The sequence below is a fragment of the Cebus imitator genome, unplaced genomic scaffold (genome assembly GCF_001604975.1).
Source record: "Cebus imitator isolate Cc_AM_T3 unplaced genomic scaffold, Cebus_imitator-1.0 Scaffold325, whole genome shotgun sequence".
Lineage (NCBI taxonomy): Eukaryota > Metazoa > Chordata > Mammalia > Primates > Cebidae > Cebus > Cebus imitator.
The window spans coordinates 1,017,674-1,039,190 of NW_016107640.1; the positions used below are offsets into that span (position 1 = coordinate 1,017,674).

The 21,517-nt window shown below is 53.2% G+C and overlaps 1 protein-coding gene and 1 long non-coding RNA gene across 3 annotated transcripts in view; both read left to right on the forward strand.

Moving 5' to 3' along the window:
- The first annotated feature begins 2,436 nt into the window (after positions 1-2,436).
- On the forward strand, positions 2,437-4,940 carry LOC108286635. Its single transcript, XR_001818003.2, has 3 exons — positions 2,437-2,919; positions 3,119-3,207; positions 3,585-4,940. It is a non-coding gene; the product is annotated as an uncharacterized LOC108286635 (long non-coding RNA).
- Positions 4,941-17,045: 12,105 nt separating this feature from the next.
- Positions 17,046-21,517, forward strand: part of ONECUT1 (one cut homeobox 1) — a 37,462-nt gene continuing 32,990 nt past the window's right edge. The window contains exons 1-2 of one of the 2 annotated variants that reach the window (XM_017504592.2): positions 17,046-18,612; positions 19,027-19,389. In XM_017504592.2, the coding sequence (XP_017360081.1) occupies positions 17,508-18,612; positions 19,027-19,217 (1,296 nt within the window). In that variant the 5' untranslated portion in view covers positions 17,046-17,507 and the 3' untranslated portion in view covers positions 19,218-19,389. Of the gene's footprint in view, positions 18,613-19,026; positions 19,390-21,517 lie in introns of those variants that run through there. The other variant, XM_017504591.2, reaches the window with a different exon arrangement.

The following is a 21,517-nucleotide window of genomic DNA, read 5'->3' on the forward strand; positions in this document are numbered from 1 at the left end:
TTCCAAAAAGTAAGGACTAGATTTAATGTTTAGAACCAGGCACTGGAAGCCAGAAGCCCTGAGTTCTTCCTCTATTGCTAACTAGCCTGCTGAAGGACTTAGATTTCCAAGCCTTGAAACAATATCTTGCTAATAGAGCGGTTTTCAGGCTTCGTGGTTAATAATTAAGAGGAGTAGTTGGATCTTCCACTGAAAACTGCTAGGTGTCTAGCTGCTTCTCCTCAGATTAGTGTGGAAAAGCCAAGCGTATTAATACCTAAATGCCCACCGCTTGTAGTCATCATGTACATGCTTAATGAATGTATTTTATGAATTCCATTAGTTTCCATTATTTTTACCTCGTTTTATTATAGGAACGTCTCAAAAGGGAAGAGCCACCATCTAACTTAATTTCAACTGTAAATGAGACTGGCTGCAATGGAGACCCCATCAACAGCACATAAACGGAATTGTCTGTAGCTAGGTGACTCTCATCACCACTCACACACATTTGGGTAAACACAATTATGAGAGAAAAGCCTGGAATATTTTACAGACTCACTCTCTCCACACTAGCACAGCAAATTCAGGGTCATATTTAAGAAATGTACTTCTTCCCCAAAACTAAAAATGTTTAAATAAAACTTCCTGAGGACTTTTCGTTTGTTTTGGCTATCATGAACGTTCTTCTATCTTGTAGGTATGTTATCTGCTTTTCCTATGAAGAAGTGAGCACAGAAAAAACCAGTTCGAACCCACTTTATATGGGTGCATCTGATCTCCCTCTCTCTTTCCCCCTTTGGACAATCTGGCCTCCTCTAGAGCGAGGGCCGAAAGGGTTAAAGGTTCTCTGGTCAAAATAGCCCAACAGAAGGAGCTGGGCCCAGAGCTGAAATCTAAGTGCTAATGACCGCTGCCCTTCACCCCCACTGCTGTCCACCGGCCGGACCTGCGGCCGGGTGGGGCCCCGGACTGGGAGAGGGCACAATGTTCTGCATTTAACATTTGAACTTCTCATATCCGAGGCAGCAGGCCGTTTTGTCCTGGGGTCGCTGACCCTGGCTCCCCCATCAGCTGCCCTGAAACCTTAATTGAATGACAGATGGTCATTTTCGGGGGCGCCAGAAGCTGCGGGCGGCCAGCGGCGCGGGGGCTGCTGCCCCAGGCCCCAGCGGTCCTGCCCGGGCTCTGCCAGCAAGGGGCGGGCGGCAGAGGTAGCAGGAGGCTTGCGGGACCGACCCGGCCCCCGGGCGCGACGGGGTCTGCGGGCGTCGGGCGAACGTGCGGCCACGCGCACCTGGAGGAAACCCCGGCCTAAGGGGCCGCGCGGGCGGTAGATCACTGGGTCCTAGCGTCCCTGCCAATTCCCAGACCGAGGGCCAGACGCAGACTAGGCCGGAGCTAGGCCACGCAGGTGCTTGGCCGGGCCTCCGGCCCTGGAAGGCCTCAAAAAGGGGACAAAACCTCAGTCTTTGCAGGTCGAAGGCCTGAGTTCCCGCATCCTGGGTCCCCACGCGTCGAGGTCTGGGGCCAAATCAGCCCACGGTCGGCGTCCAAGCCCAAGACGCCCTTCCCGGACCTGGCCTTCCCGCCAGGGACCGCGCGCCAGTCGGGGAAAGGCCAGATCCCGCGTGCTGCCTCTGCTACGCGCCCAGCAGCGCCTTCTCGCCAGTGCCTTGCCGGGCCGGAACCCACGTGGGCCTCCAGGTCCCCGCGGGCAGCCAGGTGGGCCCTGGCTAATAGCCTGGCGCTGCCATTGCGCGACCACCCAGCTGCCGGGAGCTTTCTGAGCTCTGGGGTAAAAGGCGCCCCAAAAGGCCCCCGGAGGCACCGCAGCCCAACCATGCTGCCTCAGCCGCCTGCCGGCGCCCTAGTGTCCTATTTCTTTAAAATAAAAGCTGTGAGCCCTACAATTACTGGGATTACAGTGAGCGGGTATTGATCTGCAGCCGGCATTGTAAGATCAAGCGAGCGGGCGGAGGCAGACATCGCCGCCCCAACCCCCCGCCGCCGCTGCCTCGTCCCGCAAAGCGAAAAAAAAAAAAATTATAAATGTTTGATTTCAAACGCACCATCAACACCTGCTGCAAAAGAATGACCCCCCCCCCACCAACCCCACAGCCGAAGCGACTGCACCTCCTCCCGTCTCAGCCCGTGGGCCTCCCAGGCCCAAGTCAGCTACGCCACCACCTTCAGCCTTTTCTTTTCTTTTCTTTTTCTTTTTTTAATTACTGAGGGAAAATATACACAGAAGAAAAAAAAAAAAAAAAAAGCCTCCCCTGCAAGCGCGAGCGGGGGTGGCGAGGAGGCCGAGGAAGGCGGTAATGCAACCCTAATGCATAGATAGCTGACATCAACTTCCGTCAGGCAGCTCCTGGAGATCGAACCTTTCGATTGTAACTGGGACAATTTGCATAGTGATTCCCTTTCAGAGCTTTCCCGGGTCCATAACAAGCCCAGGCAGCTATTCAAATGCAAGTTGCATCCCCAAATGCGAGGCTGGCCTGACCAAAAAGAGCCACTCGGCTCGCGCGGGAGAGGCGAGACTAGCGCTCGGGTTCTCATCCTTCTCTTTTCTCCTTTCTTTTTCCCTTTCTCCTCTCCGGTTCCTGATTTAGCTAGGAGCTGTTTATTTATGGCTGCAAATGTGTGTGTGCAAGAGAGAGAGGGAATTGATCTTTGCCTGGACTTAAAGATGGAGCCGAAGAAGCTGGAGGGAATTTGGGCTTGTGCGTCTGGCTCAGACCCTGGTTGCCTAGGGGGGCCGCTGGGCGCCAAGCCCGAGGTCTGTCCTCCACGCACCTCTCGTCCCGCGACCTTGCAGGAATCCGCGGGCCCGGATGCAGCCCGGCTGACCCTCCTGCCCCAGGCCCGGCTGCAGAGAAAGTCTTCGGGCAGGAGGCCATCCCGTCTCTGTCTTTAAAATGAGCACAATAAAAGGTATCACCTGCGACGTGTGCTGATTACCTTTTTTTTTTTTTTTTTTTTTTTTTTTTTTTCTTTTTTGCTGTGCAAGGGGCGCGCGGGGGCAGGTTCGTGGGAAGGGAGGAACTAGGGGGCTCGAAATTCAGCTCCCTGTTTCCCTATTTCTTTCTCATTTGAAATTATGAAGATTGACTCTTCTTTTCCTCCCTCCTAGGGGGCAAATCCTCGAACACGAACTTGATCTCATGTCACAGAAGCAACTTGCCATGAAATCCGCTAATGCGCCGCTACTCGCCCACCAGGGTAAGCGAGTCTCACGGGCTTATGAAGGGGTGGGGTGTGGGGGGTGGGGGAGAAGTAGGGGGCGGCAGGCCGGGGCGAGGGCTCCGGGGGCTCCGCCACGCTGGTCCACCGCTGAGCTTGTGGCCACGCAAACAGGGTGGAAGCCAGGGGCGGAGGGCAGCAGCAGCGTCACGCCCCTGGAGCCGAGCGGGGGTGCCCCCCTCCCAGCCTGCCAGTCCCGCCACGGCAGCTAACAGTTCCTCCCCGCGAGTTTAAAGTAGCAAATGAGAGCCTTCCCCACCACCGCCCGAGCAGGGTGTAAATAACACGGGCGTACCCAGAGCTAGTGGCCAGTACGCGAGCACGCGTCTGTGGTTTGTGCGCGTTTCTCCCGCCAGGCAGCATGCGGCGGCCGAACTGCACCTGCGTTTGTGAGCCTTGTAGAAATGGAGCCCGCCGGATTCCCTCACCCGGAGAAACCCCCAAATTGAAACTTGACTACACTTCCCAGGGCTAGTTGACGGTTTCATAATCTCCCAGGTTTGCTGGCTGTCTCACCAAATCCAAGCCAAACCTGCTATAAACATGATCACAGGCCTCTGACCTTGCAGCACTGACCGTTAACTCGGTGGCAAAACCAGCTCCTCTGGTCAGAGGGCACTAAAGCAGCGGCTGAATTCGTGTTTGTTTCCTTGAATGGTCAGAAAAATGTAGTCTTCTTAAACCTACAAAAACAGCCGAACACATTTTCAAATGTGTTTTGCTTATATGGGTTCGAGGGCTGGAAGCTGTCTGGCGGTGAGCTTTTTCGTTGCGCGTGGTTTATGCGGAGCACCCGGGACGTTTTTCTCGTCTTTTACGTTATGGTATCTTTTAAAAATGTAGAATGTGTCTCTGGTTCACAGTATGTTCTTTAACAACCAGATTTGTAAGAGGACATTTGAAATTGAGTGGTGAGAAAAGCAGACTGGAAAGTACAAATAAACTCAATCCAAAGTGAAAACAAATTAGACAGATGAAATTATTATGAAAGAAGATGGGGTATTAACTTGTCTGGAAAAATCGAGTTTATAATCTGAACTTTACAGATGCAATGGCAACACAGAACAAATCCAAAGGAATTATATCTGTTCTTTTGCCCTCCCAGTCATCTGGGCCAGGTGCACATTTTGGGGCACTTTGAAGGACAGATAAGCTTTGGGACATTTCCATACTTTTTTGATAAACTGCAGCCAATTAGGTGACCTTTAGTCCTGGTGGAAAACAATTTAAAATTTATTCCTGGCTTTAGGGGACAAAAGAAAAATTTTAAACCCTGGCAGTTAAATTATTACTGGTTTCTACAGGATTAATTTGATGTAAATAATCTACTCTCCTGGGGGAGGAGGTGAGGCCTGGCATTCTAGAAGGGCCAGTCAGGTGGTGACAAAACTCTCTGCCTTGGGATTTTGAGGGGTATGTTGGGTGGCTCTGAACCTGGTTTTGGGTTTGTTGCATCTCTCGCTCTCTTAAAACAGTAACTCAAGATGTAAGTAAAAGTGTTTTCATTTTTTATTGATCCCGCTAACATCTTTCATTATCCAGCATGTAGCCACAGCAAATTATTGCTCATTTGATACTGAGAATTCTATTGACCATCCCTTTCATTGGAGAGAGAATTCTAACTACTTGGCTGCTCTGTCGTCAGTCAGAGCTAAAGCTGAGGACTTTCCACGACTGAAACCAAAATAAATTGAGCCTTCTGCCTCCAGAAATTGATAGAGATGTGATCATTACATTGTGCCACGTGAACATGCATAGAAATCTGCTTTTTACTCTCTGAGACTTGCCCCCACTCAGGCAATAGGTCGGCTCCTTTGGAACAGAACTGCCCATTTGAAGGGCTGGGCATTCTTTTGCTTTACCTATATCCCTTCCGGCAACTTCTTTCCAGCTCTGACCAGGTTGGGGCAATGAAATGATGCAATGGGAGACTGCTCCTCAGCCCTGTGATCAAAGCCACCTCTACTTGTTAAGCTTAGAGAAATCATCAAAATGAAAAAAAATCTCATCTGGATGAATAAACAAAGAGAAAGGGATTACTTGCTATATTAGACATTAAAATGTTACAGAAAAAAAAAAAAAAAAAAACCCTCCTAAAATGTCCAGATAACTGACTCTATGGTCTGGATATAATTTCCTAAATTCAACTGCTCCACCCCCGTCAAGACCCCACATAATCAAAGAGAGCTAAGTTGGGAAGTGAAGGTTAAGCTCTGAGATATGCGTCTGTTCTCTCTAGAAATGGGCATCCAGCGGGAATGACAGGCCTAGGCGACTGGTGCACTCACACCAGCCACCGAGCAGAAAGGAAGCCTGGGCCTAGAGAAGGCCTGACATTTGACTCTTGGCCTGACAGCTCCAGGGCGCTAGAGTCTGCCGAGGGAGGCGGGTAGGGAGAGGAGGCTAGAGAGAGGGCCCCTCTGGGCAATAGGAGAGGCCGGGTTTGTTCCCCGGGGGAAGCCCGTGGAGGAATCTACCTCGACGCCAAAAGGAGCTGGAGCTGCCCCACAGCAGGGGTCACCCAACGCCCGACCCTCGGGCTGCCTTCATCATCCCAGAGGCGGCCAGGTCAGGCCTGTCTGTTGGGACCCACACTCCCTTGCCGCCTCCCTTCCAGCATCTGGGGAAAACGCGCCCGGACTTGAGGGTGTTCTGGCCCCACAGGACAGGGGCGAAGAGAGACAGAAGTCGAGCCAAGAAGCAGGTGGCAGCTGAGCCGGTGGGGCTCGGGCTAATGCTAGTCCAGCGTTGGTGCCTGGCGGGGCCTGTCACATTTAAAAGTGCCAGGGAATACTGTACTTCCGCTTCTCCCTAAGCCCTCGACCCCAAGAGGAGGCTAGGACGACTTTGCAGGAGCCAAGCCTCCTGGGGATTCTATGGAGGAGATGGTTTTGGTTGGGTTTCATTTGCACCAGTACCAGGGAATGGACCCTCTCGGTTTGGTTTCAGAGCAAACGGAGGACCAATTAATGACCGTACAAATTAGTCCCTGGCGTGTGCAACCCGCCAAACAACAAGCCAGTTCCAAATCGGAAGGTGCATTTAGGAGCTCTCAGGGACCCGGCTTGGTAGTTACGTTTCCAACGGTGCTATTAAGTGTGAGTGAGGCTATTTGCACTCCCGCCGGCCTCACTCCAAGACCCCTGGCGCGATGGGGAGCCACTTTGTTCTGGAAGAAGGCAGCGGATAAATAGGAGCTCTGGCAGCGCACTCTGGACCCTAACTGAAGAGCAGCAGCAGCAGTATCGCAAAGACGCTGCAGAATGATTCGGCTTGGGGAGAGGGAGGGGGGTGTAAGATGAGATACACACTGGATTTTTTTAGTTTTTCTTTTTTGTTTTTAACATAGATGAATAACCCCAACGTCCGTGTAATCATCCTGTTCCCAATGAAGTGGTTTTCCTCGAATGCACTCTCTGCCTGCCACACTTGAGGAATCCAGCCCACAGAGGTTTCAGAAACCCCGTTTGAGTGATTCCAGCCTAGACTGAAACCCCACAAGCCTCCCAGTAAAGGGAGCCCGGCCCGGGCCAGGCAGCCGGTCTCTCACACACACGGACAGGACCGTGTTGCACCTCGCAGAATCGAAGGCTGGATTCGAATCTGGCAGGCGGTGACTACGAAGGCCAGGAAGACTGTCCAGGAAGACTGTGACAGAAACCAATACAGCAGTGTCATCTTGAAAATTACTTGGAAAAACAAGACCTGGGGTCTGGGTTTGAATCGAAAAATTATGAGCAAGCAACAGATCACGCAGTACCTCTTTGGAATGAGACAGAACTGAGACCTGCCCAGCTGGACCAGCGTTGCCACATATTGGGGATTAGGAAATTATTCTCACACACAGTAGCACATGTATCCTCTGACAGCGAGCTCACTCCTAAGCAGTGGGTTTCTGGCCCTGCCACTGCACTCCACAATGGCCCTACAGGCCACCTCCAGGTTTTGCCAGGCAAATGAAACGAGCAGAACTCCATAGTAAATTATTTTGTTCAGCCTTCTCTCTTTTTATCAAAATAAAAGACAGCACTTTGTCATTTTTAATCACATAAGCAGACAATAAATCTAATTTTGATATTGATTTTTTTCCAGAATCCAGTGATTTTTTTGTAGTGATTGTTGTGTTTCCTTTCCGAAGAAGGGCTGTTTTCTGGTAGATTGTGTGGCAATGGGGCTGCGTCTATGCAAGCTGGTGCTTATCTGAAACATGCTGTGGACTTTGAAGCCAGATAGCTGACAGGGGATTCTTCCTGGGTGGCAGGAAGTTTGGATTTTGTCTGAGATAGTGATTCTAATGGGCTGCCCCTGGTGCCCTAGACTAGATTCAAGGCTCCGATGGTGCTTTTAGGGGTTACAGCATTTGAGTTGACAGGTTTAAGTTTTTCTCAAAATAAAATCCAATAAATAAGAACACAGACAACCCCAAATCTTGCTGATGTCAGGGGCCCAGATGGTACCATGGTAATATTACTTGGCAAGAGGGATGCATCCTCTACAGATGTCAGAAATACACCAGGCTCAGGAAAGGGGCAGGACCCTGCCCGGGGCATGGACTGAAGCCCAGCTGAGAAACATCAGGAAAGGCCAGTTACAGTGAAAGGGCCCCAGAAGCTTAGGTACCCCCTCTGCTTACCTGGTGCTTTCCTGTTTTTCTCCTTTTTTCAGAAACAGGATTCGTTTCTCACGCCAAATGAACTGGTACCTTTCATATGAAAGTCTGGAGGTGCAGAGATGTGCACGAGGCTCCCCTGTAGAGAAAGAGGGAGCAGGTGAGGGAAGAAAGCTAGGGAGAAGGAAAGAATAAGATAGGGGTGGAGAAAAAGAAAAAGGAGGAGGGGGAGGAAAGGGAAAAGAAAATAAGAAAGGAATGGTAGAGGAGGAAGAAAGGAATGGAGGGAGGGAACCAAGGAGAGAGAAAGAAAGGGAGAGAGGAAAAGGGAGAAGAAGGAAGACTCGAGGGACAGAAGGAAGAAAAACAGATCTTAAAAGACCTAATAAAGAAAAAAACACAAAATTTCCCGGTCTTTTCCAGGAAATTGTAATTGCCCTGGTGGACCACTTGGGCCTTTGCCTGCAGTACCAGACGGCCTCTCCTCCCTTCTGAGGCACAGAACAAATAACCCAGGCTTACAATAAAAGCCCCTCGACTTCCCACACCAATCCGAAAGACAGCTCAGGGCACCCCGGACCGGACCGCGAGGCCGGGACACCGCCGGCTACGCTAGCATTGCTGCACCGCCCCCACTGCGGCCAGGGGTAGCCCTGTTCCCTCACCTAGCTTCGCCTCCAAGGGCCCGGGACCCTAGCTGGGGGGAGGGTACCTGGAGGCTCTACCCCCAGCAGTGGGGGATGTGACCTCGAGCCTGAGATTGACCCTCGGGCTCTGACCTTTCCCGCGATCCTCCAGGGTCGGGATTTAACCTTTCGCTTCCCCACCCCCTCCGCTTCCCCTCCTCCCTCTCAGTGGCCCTTGACTAAAGAAAACGGAGAGGGGGTCGATATTTGGGGCCAGCGGGCAAGTGGGGGCGGTGCCTGTGCCTAATTACAGGAGAATTTGGTGCAGACCTGAGCGTTCACTCTCCTTCTCTAGCCCGGGAACAGCTAGCCTGGAATGTCCCGCGCTTGCTGGGAGCCTTATGCCCAGACCCAGTTAAACCCTAGACCTGGTAAAGAATCCACGGAGACACAGAGGAGGGAGGAGAAGGGTGAGCACCTTTTCCAGTTTTCCTACCGTGTTTAGAATGGTTTCTCTTCATATAAAGCCTTCCCTCTCCCGCCCAGGTACTAGCCACCCGTTTGCATTTAGGGGATCCTGAGATCCTTGATCAGATGGACAGGAGGCCACAGTGCAGAGCTCGACCTGTGTCCCTGACAAAGCCGCAGCATTTGAGCGGGTGCCAAAAGAACCAGTGAAAAAAGCAAGCCAAAATCCCAGACTGCTGGGCCCCACCGACTTGGCTTTTTGTCCCCTCCTGGACAGTAGGGACCAACCCTGTCCCTGCCCCATTCCACCAACTTCCCAAAGCTTCTGCGACTAGCGCCCCAGAGGGCTCTCCCGACAGGGACAGAGGAAGAGCGGCGGAAAGCCGCAGTCTGCCTAGGCAATCGGAGCGCCCCCCACCCCCAGCTCTCCGTGGCTTCGGGTTTTCGCGGTCTCCCCAGCTGGAGCCGGGGCCGCCAGGAGCCGAGAGCGTTAGGTTCAAATGCATCAAGGCTCTGAAGTCATTTATCCGGTTTCATAAATAATTTTCTTATTACACTTAAGCCCGAACCCTGCCCCCTTCCCGTTTTTATTGCGGGGTTTCAGAGGCTAAAAAGTTTCTAAGTCGGGTGGGCCGTTGTTTTCCTTTTTCCATCATTAACATCATTAATATAAGCTATCAATAACCCTGTCGTTGGGAGCCGAGTTTCACGGTATTGATCCACGCAGCTATTCATCTCTGCCATGCAAGACACGGAATAATTTTCGCATTACAGTAGCTTGGATTTGCTTTTAATTCATATTTAAAGCTGCAACCGGCTCAGTGGAGCGCTCTGCGAAAGACTAGAGGCGCCTAATTAATAATAAGTTAGAAACGAAGGAAGGCACCAGCGAATAAATAATTAATACAGACATCTATGTCTCTTTGAATATTGCTCCTTTAAAAATTTAGACTTACCAGGACCATACTATAAGTCTGCAATTTATATTGCAGGGATGATTTAAGAAAGCTATTTTTTTTCCTTGAAATACAATACTAAATTATTTACAGTGTTTTGCAAACCTAAGTTCCTTCATTAGCCAGCCCATCCGGTCTGTTCCTTCCAGGTGGAAAACACCAATTTTTTAAAGTAATCAAAATAAGAAGCATAAACTCTCAACAACAATTGCCAGCTGAGATTAGCTGCAGGTGGCAGCAACAGGAGAGCAGAATGTGGGGTCTCCTGCCCTACGGAGGTTCTGGTGGCTGTTGCACAGGGGAAATTGCCAGGGAAGGAAAATAACAAAAGTGTAAGTCATTGGCTAGTGACTTTGGGCATTTGCAGGTGCTGGAAGGGATGAAGTCTGAGGTAAAATTGAGGTCTTAAATGGCCCAAGAGAAAGGAGGATGGAATTTGAAGGGTCCCAGATTCCACTCATGACCAGGGAAAGAAAAGAAAAGAGAGAGAGAGAAATCAGAAGTTTTAGAGAAGGGCTGGTGACACCCAGGATTGGATTCCAGACTAGCCAGGGACTGCCAGTAGACTAAAGGGGAATAACAAAATTCAAGGGGGTAAGAGTGACTGAAAATCGGAGGAGGTTTTTGTGTGAGAGCGACCAGGATTTGTTTGCAATGTTGTTAGCAATATTGATTTTTTTTGTTACTCAGATTAATGTATGTTAAACAGGAAAATACAGGCATTAGTCAAGTACATTATAATCATGTATTGTTGAGATCGAAGTTTCTCAGGTGGGTGATAGAGACAGGGAACTGTGAGGCAGCTCTGGTGGTGTATAAACATTCCAGGCTCAATTTGGGGCAGCCAGAGCCCCACTGTGAAGAGGAAGATAAAGCTTTACCTCCAGCTCACTCCCCCTTCCCCGTTTTAGAATTACAGCCTCTTATTTAACCAATCTACTACCATGGTACATCACCCTAACCTCGACCTCCCTGCTGAGCTAAATGATTAGTGGAATTAAGGAGTGGGGGTGTTCTTGGCCACTGGGGTGACCCAAAGTTCCTCACCCCACCCATCCATCTGCCCCACAGCCCCACCTCCAGGTCTCTTGGCCCTGGTGAGCATCCTTCCAACCCTCTGGAGCCTCGATTCACAGCTGGGAGGCTCCTGCATCCCAAATTTGAAGACCTGAGGGTCAAGCGCAGCACACAACCAGATTGTCTACACATACACAGGCGTCCACACCTGTTAGGCCTGAAAAAGACAACGGATGAGGAGGTAGATGCAGGAGCAACTATTCAGAAGGGCCAGGAGAACCTCCTAGCTGCAACTCCTGGGCCTTGGAAGCTAACCTGGCCCAGAGAAGCATGTATCAGAGACTGCAGTTACCACTGCAACAGGCAGCCGGGATTCCCCCCGCATTCCCCCCGCCCCTAAAGTCTTCTCTCCCGCCCCTAGGCCCAACTTCGGCCGGGAAACGGGTTTTAGGGACCAAGGCTGTACTCTTAGCTTTTCCTCTCAACTCCCTTCCTGTGCCCTGGGTCACGGCATTTACTGGGAGAGACTCAGGCAGCCCCCACCCCCACACAGCAGATAAAGGTTTTTTCAAAGCTCCACAGAAGCTAAACAGCCGCACAGAACCCCTCAGGTCTTGGGCTGGTTCAGGAAGAGGTAACAGAGTGAAGGTCCAGGGAAAAGACAACTGGATGCTTGGCGACTCCCTAATTCTACACCCAGATGGCTCCCGGGCCAAAAGGCGAGTGTGCTCAGGTAGAGTCCCAGGTTTCCGACACCCAGAGGCCGGTTCCAGCACCAGCCAAGGGGATGAAGAATGGGGGGATGGGGAGGCCGAGGCTCGCAAGGCCGTCAGGGCCGGAAGGGTAAGGAAAGATGGTAAAGTGCGGAAAAGTATGACGGGGAAGGAGTGCTGAAGAGAGAGGCAAAGAGGAGGTTAGGCCTGGAGAAAGCAAAAGCCCGGATCCCGCCGAGCAGGTCCTGGAGCGAGGCGAAGGCAAGGGGTGGGGAGCCGGGAACACTGGCGTTTCATTTTTAAATCTTCTAGGTGTCTGCGGGTCAAATAAAGACAAGGGCGATAACGATTATTCTGTTAAATCTACGGTACTTGACTGAGCAAACACTAATTGATTAGACACCAAAATGATTTGTTTAAAGAGTTTTCCTTCCCAAGTGCAGCTGCTGCTCTTGGGCCGGGGGTCTGCATTACCTGGCTTTGGCTAAGTGGGCCGCGGGCCCGGCGGTCCAGTCCCCAGTCCGCCTAGGGTGGGGTGGCTGGTCCAAGCCCCGCGGATCCGAGGCTCCGGGCTGGATCGTCACCCTCAGTTTCCTCCCTTCTCTATCCCTTCAGGGCAAGAGAATGGTGCGCCTGAAGATCGTCGTGGGCCGACTTTGCCCTCCGTCCGCCCGCCCTTTCTGGGTTTTCCTCGTTTCGGGTCGCCTGAAACTGCATCGGTCAGTGCAAGGTTCTCTCGTCCTTTCCCTAGTCCTCTCCAGCCCCTAAACGTGGCACTGTCTAACCCAGCGCGCAGCTAAGGGAACGCAGAGGCCGGCGCGGGGGAGGGGAGGCACAAAAAGAGGAGCATTAACTGCCATCCCAAATCTGGATAATTCAGCCCTCGCGGCCTGAGCTGGTGTCCTTTGTAGACTATTTCAACGACATGAAGTTACGATCAAGAAAGAAAACCCACTGAACTGTTGGTGAGAGGAGGCCGACTCCCCCGGAATTGGGCTGGCCGCAGCCAGCTCGGGGTCCTGCTTCGGGAGAGCAGTCCAGGAGCCTGGATCCCCTCCCTCAGCCCTAAGGCATCAATGCCCTTTCTCCCTACAGCGATCTTGGCTTGAAGCCTTGAGAAAGTCCTCGAGGAAGTAGGAGACCGCCAAAACAGATTCCAACCCAAGAGGTGCCGCCTCTAGTTTACCCAAGGACCCAGGAGAGCAAGCGTTTTTGGTTTTTTTGTTTGTTTGTTTTTGTTTGTTTGTTTTTGTTTTGTTTTTTAATCTGCCCATGAACTAACCAGAGATATGAACGGAGTGGTCTGATGTCCTTGGATGGCTGCCCAGGCAGCCCTCGGCAACTCCCAGAACCTGGAGTCAGTTGCGGATAGCACGAGCTGACAGCCCTTCGATGGAGCATCTTCTCTTAGGAATATGGAAGGGAAAGAAGTAGATAAAACAGAGAAAAGTGCCCAATTAAAAATATTTTCTAGGGCAAAAATTGTAATTTGAGAAGGAAAAATGTTACCAAACGTATGAATAAAATTATACGCCAAAAGAGTATGAAAGATTAAAGTAAGGGTCTAGCATAATTAGTTACCGCTTCCGTGGTCCCCAGAGAGTGGAGAGACGTCATTGAGGGATTTTTTTTAATGGTTTTCAATAGTGAATCACCAGGCCACCCCATTCTGAATTTCTTGGTGTTCTACTGTAAGCCAACAGCACTTTTCCGAATAAAATTTATCCAGAGGTGAAACAGGAGAGTTTGACAGAAAGCACCCAGGACCGAATCCTTCACTCTTCTGTTAGCTAGTGCTCTACTGTAGCCAGACACCAAAGAAATTATTCCTCCCCAAGAGTTTAATTTTAGACTAGCTACTGGCATCAGAAATGCTAGTAAGTTATGTTCTGGGGCTCTAGCCAAGGAGGCAGCCTCACCCTGGATCCCTGGGTGGAGGAATTTGCCCTGACATCCAGGATCTCGCTCCTTGTGAGTCCAACAAATAGGAAGTAGACATTTCACGGTTCGGAGGAGCTAGAAACATTTCTTTGGAATGGTCCTGAGAACTGGGACTGAACCATGTGTTACATCTCTACTACTCACAAAAAGAACTAAAGCATTAATTCTGAAACCTATGTAAGATTTTCAGAGAAGCTCATGTGGCCAGCATTTGGAGGAATGGTTTTATTCTCATTACACTTTTTCTTTGCTGAACCTGGTAGGGTTGCCTGGTAAGCTCTAGCCTAACCAGTGTAAGAAGGACAGCACCTGCTCACCCCACATCGCAGGTTCTTCTCCTGACATTTACAAAATAAACATCCTCAATTCCTTGTTTTCACACTGAAAATACTGTCAGCAACAAGCAACCAGTCATAGTCTTATTTCCTTTTTTCTTACATATATACAGGTATGTAATTTTTTGCTAGTGATTGACACTATTTTTTTTCTTTAAATTTCCTGCAGCTACTCAAAATCTAAGCAGCTAAAAATAAGTCCTCCCCCTCAATCACACACATTGACCTACACCTACCAAATTTCCAGGGACTCCTCAGTGGACTCTAATTCCTTCAATCCCCATAGTGCACCTAATGGGTGCCAGGCTTTGTTCTGAGCACTGGAAGGGGGAAAGAAGGAGAGGGATAAAATGACAAAAAGCAGTCCCAGCCTTCCAGCAGTTGACAATCTCTCTAGTGCCCCTCCTCCCTCTACACAGGCAGATTCACCTTAACTAGGCCTAAGAAGAGCATTCTTCCTACCCATCACTTCCTTAGTTAGAAGAAAAATTTTGAGAGGTCAAATAAGGATACAGTAGTATGTTGTTTCGGACTGAGAAACCACTGCAACTCAGTCAATTAGGGGAGAACAATGGTTAGATAAACGGTGTGAATAGCCAAGAAAGATTAGGGAGATTTGCAAACCCAAGCAAATCCTGCACATAAGATTTTTTTTTAAGGTTTTAGGAAAAGAATCAAAAATTACTGAGCAAGCCCATGCTTGTTCAGATCTTTTCTTTGGGTCCTTCTTTAGGGACCAACACAGAGCCAGGCCCCCTTTTCATAAATTCCCTTGGGCAAAGGGGGAAGTTGGGCTCACATGATGCCAGCCTTCTTCAGGTGGACTCCAGAGGCTCAGCTGAGAGCCTCACATGAAGGAGGGTTTCCAAGATCAGGTTCCTAATTAGCTACACAAAGAAAAAAACATGAACAATTTGTGTACTAGGTGATATCTACTTCTTTCTTTCTTTTAACAAACTGCCTTTTGGGAAGAGAGTTGTCATAAGGGCAAATCAATCATTTCAGTGGGATTAAAATGTTGGGGGGTGAGGGGACAACCATTTAGCTGGAAGACTGCCTGCTACTTTAACCCATTGTTTGGTCTCTTATGAAAGCCCCATGCTCTATGCTATAGGAAATGAGAACAGAAACGAAAAACCAAAGATGCAGCTTTCCACCAACATATTGTAATCTACTAGGCAGGAAATACATGTTTGTGTTTCTGCGTATACATGTGTGAATAGGTAGATATAGATATAAGTTTAAAGAGTAATTGTGTTTTCTGAGTTCCTTTACATACGTGTATTTTCCCTCAAATGTCATTTCTTCTGTGGAGGTTCCTAAATTCCTAAATGTTCATTATGCAAGTAGGCATGAAATCCATTGAGATGAATTATTTGCAGAGCCTCCATATGCAGTGTTTGGACAGGATGGGAGTGTCTCTGGTGATAAAACCAGCCAGAGTATCCAGTCTCAGGACATGGCCACTTTCAAGGAAATCACATTGACTGTACCCACTGAACTTGACATACCTGGATCAGGATGTTGCCCTGGTGGTAGCAGGGACCTGGAAAAAGAGATAGGCCTACTCATGCCTCAGCCAGTGGGGACTTTTCCCCCAACGGTTGTCCAGCCCAAACTTTTGCCTTGGAAGCCTAACTCCCACCTCTACCACAGCCTTGACGTCTCTGAGGCCTTGGGAGTATTTGCAGTGGAAACACCACTGGTGGGCAGTTCCTGCCCCAGCAAGCAAACCTGCAGTCTGAGTTTGACCCAGCACATGCCACACACACTTTATTCCATATCTGAGTCCAGATACCCCGGGCTCTAAGAGGCCATTCTCATTGTGACCACCGCTTGCCTGGGGCTGAGGCTCGGCGCTGACCCGGCCATAACTGCCACGGGCTGGACAATGGGCACATCTGTCCTTTCTCCAAAGGATGAAAGCACCTAAGCAGACACGGCTCTGCCTTTTGTTGCGGATTTTCTTTTTCTTTCTTTTGTAAATGAAAGAAAGCCGCGGCATGTGGCGGCCGGGTGTACGTCTCAAACTGGGGGCCTCCGCACGCGTCCCCACCAGGCCCAAAGACCAGGTTCGATTCCGGATTGAAGCACGACTCCGGGAAGAGCGAAATTACTCCCGAAGCTGAATTGATTTTCAAATCTGGAGGCTTCTCTCGGGGACGCCGGGAAAAGGGAGTCCCTATGGGCCAAGCAGAGGCCCGCGCGCCGGCGTCCACCCTGCCTGCGTCAGTACTCCTGGAAAGCAACCGCCCCTGGGTGCTTTAGCAGGAGGGCCTTGGGAGCAACCGCAGGAACCGCCCGAGCCTCCGCGGCCTCACCAGCACCCGGAAGTTAACACAAGTACCCACCAGGGCACTCCTTCCGCTCTCCCTCGCCTGCCTCCACAGGCCGAGTCATTGGCGAAGCGGACGCACAGCTTTAATTATGAGCTGAGCGGGAGAAGGAGCCAGGCGGCGGGGGACAGTGAGGTATGACCCAAACTAGGACTCTTGGCACTGAGTGCGCCATTGCACAGGGCATGGATGAGAAAGGCTGAGCAGATACGTATCCGGGAGGACGAAGGGTGCCGGGTCTACGGCCGCCAAGCGGACCCAGCCCTTGAAGCAGTTTGAACCCACCCCACCCCAGCCCAGCTCCCACCGCAATAGGCCGAGCATTCAAGGGTGGGAAAGCGCACTCCCAGCAGCCCCACAGGAAATTAAATCCTAGTGGGCCAGAGCCAAAGGGGTGCTGACACAGTCCCCAGCTCCCCGGGCAACCTGCACTGGGAAGCAGCAACCGGAGGAAGAGGGGCGATGTCTCTAAGCATAGCGCGCCAGCCGCTAGGAGCCGGAGCCGAGCGTCCCGGGCCTGGGAGGAGAGGGCCCACCCTAGCTAGGGAGGCGAGCCAGGCGCGAGTCTCCCGGGATTGCAGCGGCGGCCCCGAGTCGCACTCTGAGCCAATCTTTCGCACGTGCCCGCAGCTCCCCGGCCATCCGGCGCCGCTGGGAAGGTGCTAGGCCCCCTCCTTCATTTGTACCGGGATGTCCTGGGCCCCGCGGGCGGGGATCGAGGGGGCGGGGCCGGGCCGCGCGCATGCGCGCTGCGCCCGGCGGGCGTGAGGGCGGGCCGCGGCGGCGGCGGCAGCTGCGGCGGTGGCTACCTAGCCGCGGCCAGAGTCTGCAACAGTAACCGAGCCATGGCTCGAGCTGGTGAGCGGAGCGGGCAGGCAGCAGCCTCGGCAGGCGCGCGGGCCGCGGCGGGGGAGCCGGGGGCCTCACAATTTTAAGAGAGGGGCGAGAGGTGGCCGGGGCGGGCGGGCTGGGGCACTGCGCTCTCCCAAAGGCACGGATCCTTTTTGGAAATTAATATTTAAAAAAAAAAAAAAAAAGCCGAGGACGCAGAGGGGAAGGTGGGGGGCAAGAGGGAAGGCGAGACAGACACACACACACGCGCTCGCGCACACACACACACACACACACACACACGGAGAGAGAGACAGAGCCCCACAGTGAGAAGAAGGAAGGCAACAGTCGCCAGCAGCCGATGTGAAGACCGGACTCCGTGCGCCCCTCGCCGCCTCTGCCTGGCCACATCGATGTTGTGTCCGCCGCCCGCTCGCCCGGATCACGATGAACGCGCAGCTGACCATGGAGGCGATCGGCGAGCTGCACGGGGTGAGCCATGAGCCGGTGCCCACCCCTGCCGACCTGCTGGGCGGCAGCCCCCACGCGCGCAGCTCCGTGGCGCACCGCGGCAGCCACCTGCCCCCCGCGCACCCGCGCTCCATGGGCATGGCGTCCCTGCTGGACGGCGGCAGCGGCGGCGGCGATTACCACCACCACCACCGGGCCCCTGAGCACAGCCTGGCCGGCCCCCTGCACCCCACCATGACCATGGCCTGCGAGACTCCCCCAGGTATGAGCATGCCCACCACCTACACCACCTTGACCCCTCTGCAGCCGCTGCCGCCCATCTCCACAGTCTCGGACAAGTTCCCCCACCATCACCACCACCACCATCACCACCACCACCCGCACCACCACCAGCGCCTGGCGGGCAATGTGAGCGGTAGCTTCACGCTCATGCGGGATGAGCGCGGGCTGGCCTCCATGAATAACCTCTATACCCCCTACCACAAGGACGTGGCCGGCATGGGCCAGAGTCTCTCGCCCCTCTCCAGCTCCAGTCTGGGCAGCATCCACAACTCCCAGCAAGGGCTCCCCCACTATGCCCACCCGGGCGCCACCATGCCCACCGACAAGATGCTCACCCCCAACGGCTTCGAAGCCCACCACCCGGCCATGCTCGGCCGCCACGGGGAGCAGCACCTCACGCCCACATCGGCCGGCATGGTGCCCATCAACGGCCTTCCTCCGCACCATCCCCACGCCCACCTGAACGCCCAGGGCCACGGGCAGCTCCTGGGCACAGCCCGGGAGCCCAACCCTTCGGTGACCGGCGCGCAGGTCAGCAATGGAAGTAATTCAGGGCAGATGGAAGAGATCAATACCAAAGAGGTGGCGCAGCGTATCACCACCGAGCTCAAGCGCTACAGCATCCCGCAGGCCATCTTCGCGCAGAGGGTGCTCTGCCGCTCCCAGGGGACCCTGTCGGACCTGCTGCGCAACCCCAAACCCTGGAGCAAACTCAAATCCGGCCGGGAGACCTTCCGGAGAATGTGGAAGTGGCTGCAGGAGCCGGAGTTCCAGCGCATGTCGGCGCTCCGCTTAGCAGGTGAGCCGGCCAAGGTGCGGGGCGCGAGGGAGATTAGGGACCCGAAAGCCGAAGGGACCAAAGAGGGGAGGGTAGGAAAGAGGGCTGGGTGCGTTTCATCCCGGCCGCTCCCTACCCCCAGAAGGGGGACTCCCTGTGCCTGGAGAGGCCAGCACGAGGCTGCGGGAGAAAACTGCCTATTCCAAGGCTCAGTGTGTTGGGCTGTGGAAGGCTCTGAGAGCTAAGCGGTAGGGCCTCGGCGACTGAAGAGGCACAGTTGTGTTCAGGAACAGCAAGGGAAGCGCTCGCACCGCCTGAGGCGGAGAGAAATCCCCGCATCTGGCGAGACACTGCGCCGCTTCTCAGTTTAGAGATCCGGGTTTGGGAAGAGGGAGGCAATGCATGCGTAGAACTCCACGCAGATGTTCCTCGAAGGTACCTCTGACACATCCCCGGCACTGGGCTGGAGCGTGCCGGAGCTGCATCGATGTTTGGCTGAACTGGCTGCTGTGACCCTCTCCCGCGCTCATTCTTTTGACGCTGGCTGGGGTGACGGCAATCTAAGAGTGTGGGCAAAAAGTTCCAAAGCCACTGAACGACGGATGTGTGGTACAGACGAGGTGTAAGGGTTAGCACTCTCTCTGCGCATGGAATCGGCTGTGGAAAGGAGAGGGAGGCTGACCGTCCCAAGGTCCCAGTGAGAGCTGCAAAGCGATAGCCAAGTCCTGGGACCGCCTTTGCTGCCGACTCCCTTAGGACTTTGCATTTCATTTTATTATTATTCTTCGCAATTTTCATCTGAATCCCCATGCGGGGCGGGGGGTGGGGGGGATGGGGTGTTTGGGGATGGGAGTGTGTAAACGACAAGCAGAGGTCTCCTGCCCAAAACCTCAAGCCCCAGGTATTTCTGAGTTCAGCGGGAAGGTCTCCTTGGCGCAGCGCAGATACGGCGCCTGGCTCCAGGAGACTGAGGATAGGCCAGGAAGGCGGCTGAGCCCAGCCCGAACCCCACCGGGGATTTCAGGAGGATTCGGAGACCCTTGAGGATAGAGAACAGAAGGGGAGGTAGTGCTAAGGACAGCGGAGGGTAGCCTGGGTTTGCTGAGATCCGGGACGCAGTTGCCAAGTTGATTGACACCTGGGTCCATCCCCTAACCCCCCTCCACCTCCACCTCAGCCCGGCGCCCAGGCCTGAGCCTTGGCGCAGAGAAAAGGTAAAAGCCGGAATGAGGGTTTGTTAATTAACTGATCGTTCTCCATTAATTCGTCCCTGGAGAACAAGAGACAGTCAATCCGCTCTGAGCCGGGGGCACTGAGCCGTTTCACAGTCTAAAATCAAAGCATGAGGCCAAGGCCCCCTCCTCCAACTCGTGCCTGCCAATGAGAAGCTAGGGGGTGGCAGGTGCCGACCAGCCTGCCATTCGTGCCCCGAAGCGACCCAAAGCTTTCTTTGGGTTTCGGCGCTCCAGGCCTCCGGTCCCAAAGCGCTACACTGGCTGAGACTGCCCTGCCAGGTTTTCCAGCCCAGCCCTGCCTTCATTCGCCCTAGGCAAAGTCCTCAGGCTGGTTCCTGCAGCCTGCTCCCGGGAGCCAGTCTGGGGAAAAGAGGCTGGCTGGGTGCCTCCGCCAATTGCTGGCTCCTCTCCTGAGTTTCCACTCTCTAGCCCTGGTGCTGCCAGCACCATATCTCCACCCGTGGGCTAACCGAGACCCCGAGAGCAGTTGAGGTTCCGGAGAGAGTGGACGAAGGGGCTGCTCCCACTCCCTGACTGCTCCGCCTCTCCGTAGCCCAAGGCAGTGCGTTTTCACACACCCACACCACCCCAGAGCCGCTAACCCAGGCAGTGCCTGCAGAAGCCAACGAGTGGGGCAGGGGAATGTGGGAAGAAGTTAGAAATAGAGAAGGGTACCCCTCCGGGAAAACTCGGCCCCCATCCCCACCCCCACCCCCACCCCCTGGAGGCTCTTGCTCTGGACATCCTTGTCCCGCCTCCCCCGCTTCCCCCATCTGCTGTCGCCCCCTGGAAGGACAGACTGACACGTTACGTTCAGAGGCGACCTCTGAGCCTTGGAAACCTGGCCACGGGAGCGCCCTCTGACCTCTAAGCGTGGAAAGCTACAGAGCTGAGCTCAGGGGACAGCACTGTGGAGGGGGAGGGAGCCCGAGTCCTGGGTCTTGCATGCTAGAGGAGCAAACCTGGTGCTTGGCAGATGCTTATGGCACCCAGGGGGCTATCGAAGGAGCGCCTGCCTGGGTACCAAGCAACCTTTGGAGAGCCGTGCAGCCCTCAGCCCCAGATCAACAGCCTTTCCCTCGAAAAAAATGAAACATTGGAGACTCCAGCAGGGAGTCTCCATTTCGCACCTAACACCAAGCAGACCTGTGTCCTGAGACCCTAAGGAAGCATGTCTATTACATTTTTGTTTCCTTAACTTAAAAGGGATGTTGGAGAGGGCTAGGATTCAGGGTGATGTGCTGGTCGAGGAGGGCCTCCTGCAAGGAACCAGGAGCAGTCCCTTCACAACCTATTTTTAAGTTATTGAAGAACGAGCCATCTCATTAACATTTTCATATTTTAGAAAGAGTGGGTGGTTTTCTGAACTTTCCAAGTGATCTCTAGCGGGCCGAGTGCAAGGGCCTTGAAACGGATTGAAGAGCACTTGGCCGTTGCTGGTTGTACGGGATAATAGTGCCTGCCCCCACTACCAGCTCCCATATGGGGAAGTGCCCCTGGTAGCATTCCTTGCTGTTGCGCTCAGAGACCCTCCCCCAGTTTCGTTCCAACCGCTTTTCAAGGTCAGAGCTCACTGAGTTCCGTTCCTTCGCTATGCAGCGGGAGAGTGGTGGCTTCTCCACGCCCCTCTGTCCTCTAGGTCCCGGCAGCCTGTTGCAGAGGGTCAAAACCCTCTGCATATGGCACTGTGT